Source organism: Ursus arctos, unplaced genomic scaffold (assembly GCF_023065955.2).
Source record: "Ursus arctos isolate Adak ecotype North America unplaced genomic scaffold, UrsArc2.0 scaffold_4, whole genome shotgun sequence".
In the NCBI taxonomy this organism is placed as follows: domain Eukaryota; kingdom Metazoa; phylum Chordata; class Mammalia; order Carnivora; family Ursidae; genus Ursus; species Ursus arctos.
In genome coordinates, this window is record NW_026623056.1 from 94,936,717 (window position 1) to 94,946,675 (window position 9,959).

Here is a 9,959-nt window from a genome sequence, read left to right on the forward strand (position 1 = left end):
TTAGGTACCTATGAACCTCCATGGCACACCTGCTTTAATGTTTCATGTTTTTAAGAAGTGATTTCAGTCAACTTCCATGACAGGGTTATGAAAATTCTGAGAATACCCCAGGCCAAATTTATAGTTTGACAGTGAAAACTCTGCAGCCCTTCGGGGCTCTTCAAAAGGGGAAGTAGCAGCTGACCTGGGGCTGAGGGAGATGGCGAGAGGGAAGATCTCTTGACTGTGGGCCGGGCCCCGTTGTGAACTCCGTCTGATGGGAACTGGTGTGAGTCCTCCCAGGCTGTGGTCGGAATCAGCGACACCACCCGTGTGGGTACAAGGTAAGTCCCCCCAGACTCACAGACACGGTCTCAGTCACCACGTCCCCTGTGTGTCTCCCTCCTGCGCAGTTTGAGTTCATGATTGAGTCGATCCTGTACGCCCGGGACGTGTGGCTGAAGGAGGACGGGGTCATCTGGCCGACCACGGCGGCTTTGCACCTCGTGCCCTGCAGTGCTGACAGAGACTACCGCAGCAAGGTGCTCTTCTGGGACAACGCCTACGAGTTCAACCTCAGCGCCCTCAAGTGAGTGCGGCGGGGCGGGGCCGGCGCGTTCCTGGCCGCCGGGCTGTGCGCCCCGGCTTTCTAGACACAGAATGACAGCTCTGTCGTAGAGCCTGCCGTGACGCTGGTCTGAGTTCACTCACCGGCCTAAACTTCGCAGCTTGACTCTGATGCTTTAAACTGGTAACAGATGTGATGGGGATTGTCAAGTCTTTTGCAATCCAAGTTCTCAAATATAATGGGAAAAATGTGGTCATGGTTAAAAACAAGGCCTTTATAAATATGTGGTCTGTTGACACACAAATATATGTTCCTACTAAGAGCTCTTCGTTTTTAAAGGACCAGAAAGTGTATTTGTGAATCGGTCCTGGCGGTTGCAAAGGAAGCCATGCTCCAGAATAGTTGCTTTCCTCACTTTAACACACGGACGCGCACGCACAGCTGGACTTCAGGTTGATTCAGAATGATTGGCTGATAAGGCCGTCACATTTCCAGCGTTGCCTCTTCTGAGACGATGGTGACAGAAGCTAGCGTGCCGTGGTTGTTTGAGGCCCAGTGTCAGCCCCCTGGGAAGTAGGGGAGGGCCCACTGGTCAGGACATGCAGGAAGCCTCACGCATGCAGTGAGGCCAGGCGAGCCTGGACGCCTGCTGGATGCAGAAGGTGGGAAACTGGCAGCACGATGGGGGGCTCTGGGCCTTTTTGGATTTTATTAAACAATTCAAAAAAAGAAATAGCGCAAAGGTAAGGAATCCTCCCCAGTTAACATGTTGAATCACTGCCCTCTCAACCCTAACCCAAAGGGAATGGAGAGGAGAGGTCCCTGGCAGAGCCGTTCTGTCGTTCACATAGGGGAAAACGGGCAGGAAGGGCTGGGAGGGTTTGAAGTAGAGCAGCGAGGAGGTTCTCATGTGCCCAGGTGTAACGTTGGAGCTGGGGGCACAGTGGTGCAGGCAGAGTGGTCCTGAGACAAGAAAGGACAGAGCAGCACAGGTGGGCACACAGCGAACGCGTGGGAGACGTGGGGGCGTGAGGGGCACAGGTGGCAAAGTGTTCTGGGCCGTTGATGGGCCCTTGAAACTCTTGCCTTCTCTCCTACTGTATGTGGAAATTTAATTTCACGTGGATTTAAGAGTTTTGTGTTGAAACATCTGCATCAACCACAGCAATCTTGGGGCCTCCACTTCAGGCTTGATACGGAGAGGGGGTCAGCAGAGAGAAAGATGGCAGCCCTGGACTCAGTCTAAAAATCGACAGCGTCTGTGCACCAGCAGCATAAATACAGTTTAAAAAGCAGCGACTACTTAGAGAAAGTTGCTAGCTGACAGATCCTAGAGTCAGAAAAAGACGAACGTCCCGTGAAATTATGGCCAAGTCGCAGGAATCGGCAAGTCACAAACCCTAAATAAAATCAATAAATATTTGAAAGAAATTGCAACATCGTTAGTGATCGAAATGCAAATTAAAGCGGATGCCATCCATGCCACTAGGTGAGCAGGGCTAAGTTAGAGCAGCAGTTGGCGAGCTGCAGGGGGATGGGGGAGACGAGCCCGTGCACCCAGAGCTGTGGGTGCAGGGGGCCTGCCGGCTGGCGTCCGGCGTCCACCCCCATCCCCGTCAGCCCTGCATGCACAATGCGGGGAACGTTCCACAGGAACGTGGCTGGGTTGCTGTGTATCCATCCTGTGGATGAAGAGACAGTGAAACCGGTAGGACACAGAGCGCGTTACAGAATGGCTTCACTTTGCATAGAAAATACATAAATGTATCTCCGGGGGAGAAGAGGACTGTATCGGTGCTGAGGCAAGAGCACGGGAGATTCACGTGTTTTCTCTGAACCTTCATATCTTCCCAGTTCCTTATACGTGTGTCACTATTTTTATCAGAAAAATATTAAAAATATGCCCATATTGAGGCATCTTTATTTAAAATGTTGACTTATAATTGCTCTTTCAGAAGTTACTTCTCTGCTTAATTTTTGAAGCATTTCTGCGGTAAATGGTAGGTGACTTTGGGCAAGCACAGCGTTCAGCAGTGGGACGGGTGGAGGTCAGACGTGGTGACAAGGAGATGACCACGCAGGGGCTCAGCGCCTGTGTCTGGGCTGGACTGACGCAGGGCAGGGACTCCTGAGAGTTGGGCGCCGGTGGGCGTCTGCAGGCCTGTTGGTTCACCACATTTCTTACAGAATCATCTAGAACAGGAGAATCTTTAATTTCCTGTGCCAATCTTCCTGTTCTGTACTCACCCTTCTTATGCTGTGAGATGATGACGTGTCCACGTGATGAGGTGAAGTCAGGCGAGCGAGCAGCACTGGGCTCCACGCACCTTCTGGCCACACGTCAGGAGGAGGGCCGCGGCATGGGTCTGGGCACTGCCTGTGTGGGAAAGATTGGTTTCCGAGTGTTCAGGCCCCATGAAGAGGCGGGAGGCGCTCGCCCCACCCTCACACTCGCCAGGCCGCCTGTAGGGACCTCCAGCCCTGCCTTGGTGCCCTGGTGCTGCAGGCCGTGGAATTCCTGCTGATGCTGGCGGGAGAAAGCGAGCGCTGTGGTCGTGTGTGTGTGTGTGTGGCCCGAGATGTTCATGCACGCCTCTGAGCAGTTCCTTTGACTTTTTCCCTAGATCTTTAGCAATTAAGGAGTTTTTTTCGAAGCCCAAGTATAACCACATTTTGAAACCAGAAGACTGTCTCTCTGAACCGTGCACGATACTACAGCTGGACATGAGAACCGTGCAGATTGCTGACCTAGAGGTGAGAGAAGATGGGTGCTTCCCTCTCACACTAAGTCAGCAGCGCGCGCACCGAGACTTCTGTGCGAACGCTACGAACCTTGCCTTCGATTTTCCCAGAGTCTTGCCTTTTTATGCTGATTTTGTATTTTATATTCTTACAGTACTTTCTTTATCGTTGACCTCTATAACATCCTCAGTGCTTCTTAGATTATGTTTAATATTTTCAGCATCTTCAGATTCTAATAAATTATATCCAGTTTCTTCAGGGACTTTGAATTAAGTATTTTTTTGCTACTGTTGATGACAAATTTCTTAATTCTTACGTTTACTTACCCCCTGTTGCCACGAGGTGGCGCCTGTGGATTCGGGAGGATCTCATTTTAAGGGTGTGCGGGGGAGGCTCAGGAGGGGAGAGCGTGGGGGTCATTGGAAGCCCCTCCCGGGGCTCAGATGGGCAGAACAACGTGGGAACTGAACGCTGGACTCTGTACTTAGTTTTGCAGAATAAAGACCCAGCTGGAAACTTTATTTATGCAAAGCATTGAGAAGAAACAGTATTCCACTCAAATTTGGGCAAACGAGGCCCAAATTGCTTGAAACCTTTTCTGGTTATCTGCAGCATTTGAATGTATGGTGCCAGTTTTCATACTTCCAGAGAAGGAAATTCTATACGGTGTTTGACGTGTTCAAGTGAACTAGCAAGTTACATTCGTATTTACTGAACTAGATGGTAGCGCTGCTGAATGCAGTGCAGGGTGGTGGGATCTGGGAGGTGGGGCGCTGGGAGGTCCTTGCAGCCTGTTGTCTCGTGCTTACGGAAACCCTGTCCCTCTCTTCTCATTGGCTTGAACAGACAATGAAAGGCGAGCTGCACTTTGAGATCAGGAAAGCCGGCACTCTGCATGGATTTACAGCCTGGTTCAGCGTCCGCTTTCAGAGCCTGGAGGAGGACGAGCCCCAGCTGGTGCTGAGCACAGGCCCGTTGCACCCGTGAGTGTGTGCCTCCCGCGGGGCTCCGTGCAGCCGCCCCAGGAGGAGCTGACGCCGGTGGCCTGCCTTTGCGTCGTCAGCATGACAGCAGTGCCGCAGAGATCTAGCAATCCTGGGTCATGACCTAGACTCTGCAGACCAGGCTGCCCTGGGCGTGGAGCAGGGTGTGTGGGCAGGGGGAAGGCAAGTCTAGGGCCATGCCCCACTCGCCCCTGCACTGGGCTTCCCTGGGCTGCCCTCTGACCCCTGTGTGAACCGGAGGAGCAGACTCGGGCTTCCCCAGGTGCCCTGGATGCTCCTTTAGCTTCCCATGGTCTCCTACAAACACAGTCCACAGAACTCTAGGGGCTTTTAACTCGGATGTTCTGGGGCAAGGTCAGTGCTTGTGGAGACAAATTTAAAAAAAAAAAGATTTTATTTATTTATTTGACAGAGAGCAAGCAACAGAGCATGAGAAGGGGGAGCGGTGGGCAGAGGGAGAGGGAGACGCAGACTCCCCACTGAGCAGGGAGCCCGATGCGGGGCTCGATCCCAGGACCCCAGGGTCACTGACTTGAGCCAAAGGCAGAGGCTTCACTGACTGAGCCACCCAGGCGCCCTTGAGACGCATTTTTCTGCGGTAACATTTTGATGCTGCACACTTGCTTGGGCATGCTGGGAAGCTGACGTGGTCTGCTTCGGTGCTGGACACAGCAGCCCTGTGGAAACGCTGCCTTCCTCCGGGGACTTGGTGTCCTGCTCAGTAACTACCCTGGACCGGGGAGGGTTGCAGCAACGTCTGGGTTAAATGCTGGCTGTGGCGGTGGGCCCGGAAGGACCCAGATGTCCTTCTGTAAAGTGGGAGCAGAGCCGAAGGGCTGGGTGCCCGGAGCCTCCTGTGGAGGTGGCAGGGCTGGGGCTCCGGCCAGCCTTCCTTCCAGATCCCTTCAGCACAGATGCGAGCTGTCACCAGATGGGGGTAGGAGCACTGGAAACGCAGTGGACAGTCCTGTGCCTGGGTGGTCCGCCAGTGCGTCCCCACACAGGTGCTGTGGGGCAGGCAGGGTGCAGATGCGGGACATGCACTCTGTGAAGGCCGAGAGAGACTCACAGTGGTTGAGGCAGGAGGGATGTGAGCTGGTGACTGTGACTGTGAGGTGCGTGCCAGGTGTCGGGCAGAGGAGGCGGGGGTGGTCGTGCCATGCTGTCAGAGCTGGTGGAGGCTAAAGTGTGACCATTTCTCCCGAATGTTACAAGTGTTGTGCTCATCTGCCAGCTGACCCTCACGGGAATAGTGACTCTTTTGGGCTGTGGAAACTAGAACGTAGGCATTGGCAGCTTAGAGACCGAGCAGGGGACTTTGGGTAGATGCCCGCTGTGCCAGGGTGCAAGGGACCCTGTGCCCGGCCACGTGTCCTCTGAGCCACCAGCGCCAGCTGCCCTCGCCCTCCCGGAATCTGGGTAGCATGCAGGAGCTGTGTCCGCCCTGGGTTGTAACTCAGTCCCTGGAACCCACAGAGGCCGTCCGGGTCGTAGGGCTGGGGTGTGTCTGTCCTGCAGGTAAGCCTGAAGGGTCCGGCTCCAGAGAGGTGACCCCGTGCCCCGTGTCTTGCAGCACCACCCACTGGAAGCAGGTGTTGTTCATGATGGACGAGCCTGTCTCCGTCCTCACGGGAGATGTGGTCACAGGCTCGGTCGTGTTGCAGAGAAACCCCGTGTGGAGGAGGCACATGTCCGTGGCGCTGAGCTGGTCTGTCACTTCCACACAAGACCCCACGTCGCAGAAAGTAAGCTACTTAGCTGTGAAGTCAGGTGCTGGGGCACTGGTCCTGGGAGACGGGTCTGGGGTGATCACAGTGGCCAGACCACACGGCCTCGTCTGCTGCGTTATTTTTCTGACCCTCCTGATGGGAAGTGGATGCTGTATCTTGCAGAACAGGAAACGGGGGGGGGAGGGGCAAGAAGGTGAGTGTGTGAGGGCAGAGGCCCAGCCCAGCCACGGTCCACCCTTTCTGTGTGCGGGAGGCCCCGGTGGGGAGCCGGGCCTGGGGGCCGACCCACTGCACGTGGTGCGTGATGTAGGCATGTGCTGTGAGTTACCTCCGGACCGTGGCAGTGGTGTGAGGGCCGAGGAGCCGTCCCACCCGTGGTGAACTCTGGCCAGGTGGGGCCTGCGGTATTGTGTCCCACAGAGGCTGCTGGGTGAGGAATTCTCAGGGTTAGTGTAGGACAGAAAAGAAAATCAGATGGCTTCTCTTTATGTTTTAATACCTCTTTTATACTTTGTTTTATGCTGATTTTATGTTGAAAGTTTTAATGTTTGTCATTTAAAACATTTTTGCCCCTAAATGTTCTTTTGTGCGATATTAAATTATTAGGAAATACTGCGTGTTAATCATACTGAAGTGATTTCTGATTTGATCGCTTCATTTTGTCTGTCTTTTCAGGGTGGAGAAAAAGTCTTTCCCATCTGGAGATGACACTTGAAGCTCTGTGGGAAGCAGTGTGCAGATACTGCAGGAATGAACCCGAGTGAATGAAGGCGCACTGGGATGGGAGCCCACGTTCTCTCTGCCCGGCGGGCGGGAGCACCTGCGTCCGTGGGCTCGGGGCCGTGGTCTGGGTCGTCCTCTGATGACTGCGCTGGGCTCGGCGGGAACTCCCTCACCACCGTCACTGCCTGTGTCCATCCTCTAGAAGTAGGCTGTGTTTCCAGGTGTCCACCAGTGGTGTCCACAGTGCTAGCCTGTGGTCAGTTGGTGGCACAGTGTCCCTAGCTAGGTCTAGTTCTAAACTCGTAGGACACACACGCATCAACCTTGTACTCCTGTGAAAGTGACTGTTCACGCGTCATGTGTCATGGTGTCCTTGCTGTCCTGGTTCCTCCCTCGCCGTGCGGAAGCCGTGCGGGACCTGGAGCTGGCAATGCATGTGACGGGACTCTGCATGGATAGTACAGTTGTAGAGATGTCTTCCAGATAAATTATGTGTTGGCACATAGCACATGTCCAATAAATATTTTTAAATAAATGAATGTTGGCGTGCATCGCATTTCTCTGCACACACGCTCTGTTTATAAGCAGGGGTCACACTCTGCACATTGCTTTGTAACCATTCTCTTCTAATAGGAAGAAACTTCCATGCCTGGAGGGACAGGTCTACAGCTTTTTGTGTGTGTTGTTTTGATTTTTGGTTAACTTTTTATTGAAATATAAAATATATAGCCCAAACCACATAAGTCATGAGTGTATAGATGGGTGAAATTTCAGAGTGGACATCTGTGTAACAAGCACTCAGGCCGAGACACTTCAACCTCCTGGGGGCCCCCAAGTGCCCCGTCCACTCAGTACTTCCCAGGGGCGGGGAATGCCCAGCTTATGACACTATAGATTGCTTTTGCCTGGTTTGAAACATGGAGTGGAGTTATAAATCGTCTATTTTCTATAGACTGTTTGTGTCCTCCCCAAATTCCTAGGTTGGAAACGACCCCTCAAGGTGAGGCTGTTAGGAGGTGGGGACTTTGGCAGGTGGTTAGGCCATGAGGGGGAGCCCCCGTGATGGGATCCGTGCCCTTCAAGGAGAGAGTCCAGAGAAGGTGGCCGTCTGGGGACCAGGAAGCGGACGTCCAGCCTGCAGACTGAGCAGGAAGCTAATGTCCAAGCCGCCTGGCAAGTGTCCCTTTTGCGTCAGCCTCCTTCAGTTCACGTTGCATGTGTGAGACCCGACCGTGGGCTGTGTGCAGTATCCCGCCGGCCGGTGTAGCCCAGCTCGCGTCGTCTTCCCCCGGGGGGGACAGCTGGGCTGCTCCCCACGTGCGGCTGCCCCCCACGTGCGGCTGCCATGGTGGGTGCACACCCAGAGTCCAGCTTCACTAGGAGCGGCCCGACGTTTTCAGACGTCCCTCCTCGCGGTCGTGCGAGGCGAGGTGCTGTGCGCCCTCAGCCCCCACCGTGTTTGCCTTTTGCCCGTCCTGGCGGGCCTGTGGACGTGGTGGGCGGTGGTCTGTTTCTCATCAGTTTTGCAGGGGTTCTTGACAGAAACCCACCAGAGTCCTTCTTCATAGGTTTGTTCTGTGAACACCGATTCTGTGGCTTGTTCTTCCTCTCTTTTAGAGTATTTTGGTGAAGTTCTTAAGTTTTATTTTGTCCGATTTGACATTGTTTTCCTTTGTGGGTAGCACTTGCTGTGTCCTGTTGAAGGAATCTTTCCTATTCCAAGACCTGTAAGATGTTCGGTAGTACCTTGGGTAGCTTATCTTGTTTTACCCTTGGCGTGTAGAGCAGCACTCTGCCGGCCTTGGGTTCTGCCACAGATGAGAGGGAGGGGTTGGGATTGACTTCCCCCCGTGAGGCAGATGCTTCAGTCGTGGATTTTCAGCTTGTTCCCTTTTCTGGTGCGTGTACCAGCACCTGAGTTTTCCTCTAGAACTGCTTTAGCTGCAACTACATATTTTGATATATTTTCAATATCTCCCAGTTTCAGATATTCTCTAATTCCCATTACAGTTTCTTCTGTTGTACCATGGGCTACTTAGAAATTGTGGCTTAATTTCAAAAGATGGGGTCTTCTTAGTTATTTTTTCTTACTGATCTCTAGCTGAATGTTTCTGTGGTCTGAGAACAACCGGAGTGACTTCACTGTCCTGAAATCTCCCGACTTGCTTGTGTCAGGCGCGCTCTTAAGTACTGGAGCGTGTCTCCTGTTGTTGGACGCGGAGCTCTCAGCACATCATCGAGATCCAGTCTGTCAGTTGTCTTGTTCAGACAGTTGGCTCTTGGCTCATACTTTTGTCTGCTTGTTCTGTCAGCAGGACTCACAGTCTCTTAGTCTGCTCAGGCGGCCCTAACGAAATACCGTTGGTCGGGGGGCGGAAACAATGGTTGAGCTCTGGAGGCTGGGAAGACCAAGACCAAGGGGCTGGACGGTTTGGCTCCAGAGGGCCGCCTTCTCCATGTGTCCTCCCAGGGCAGGGAGAGGGAGCATGGGCTCTTTGCTGTCTCTTCCTGGAAGGACACATCTGCCTGAATGAGGACTGCACCTCAGTGACCTCATTTAACCTCGCTACCTCCTTAAAGCCCCTCTCTACAAATACAGTCACATTGGGGGTGAGGGCTTTGCTACGTACTGAATGTTGGTGTCCCTCCAACATTCATATGTTGAAATCTAATCTCCCCACTGTGATGGTAATGGGAGGTGAGGTCTTTGGAAGGTGATTAGGTCATGAGGATGGAGCCTGCATGAGTGGGATTAGTGCCCTCATAAAAGAGACCCCAGAAAGCACCCTTGTCCCTTCCTCCACATGAGCCCACAGTGAGAAGGCCATGTGGGAACCAGGAAGCAGGCTCTTACCAGACCCCAAATGTGCCAGTACCTCGGTGTTGGACTCCCAGACTCCAGACTGAGAGAAATGAGTTTCTGTTATTTATAAACCTCTGAGTCTATGGTCGTCTGTTACAGCGGCTGGAGCAGACAGGCCTCAACCTATGGATTTTGGAGGACACAATTCAAACAGTAACATCCTGCCTCCTGGCCTCCCAAATTCATGTCCTTCTTGCATGCAAAATGCATTCATTCCATCCCAACAGCCCCAGCGTCTTAACAAAGTGTACACCAGACCCTGGGGCAGAACTCCCCTCCTGTGGTGAGCTTCTAAAGCGGTGGTGGGGCAGGCAGAGAGCAGACACTCTGCTCCAGAGAACTTGGAAGAG

General features: G+C 53.3%; 1 protein-coding gene across 1 annotated transcript in view; it reads left to right on the top strand.

Annotated features, from left to right (window-relative positions):
- The window catches only part of PRMT2 (protein arginine methyltransferase 2), a 44,250-nt gene extending 36,965 nt beyond the window's left edge, over positions 1-7,285 (top strand). Inside the window, exons 7-11 of the mRNA XM_026504077.4 lie at positions 393-568; positions 3,172-3,301; positions 4,136-4,272; positions 5,867-6,038; positions 6,699-7,285. Of these exons, the coding sequence (XP_026359862.1) occupies positions 393-568; positions 3,172-3,301; positions 4,136-4,272; positions 5,867-6,038; positions 6,699-6,731 (648 nt within the window). The 3' untranslated portion in view covers positions 6,732-7,285. The remainder of the gene's footprint in view (positions 1-392; positions 569-3,171; positions 3,302-4,135; positions 4,273-5,866; positions 6,039-6,698) is intronic.
- The last annotated feature ends 2,674 nt before the right edge of the window (positions 7,286-9,959 follow it).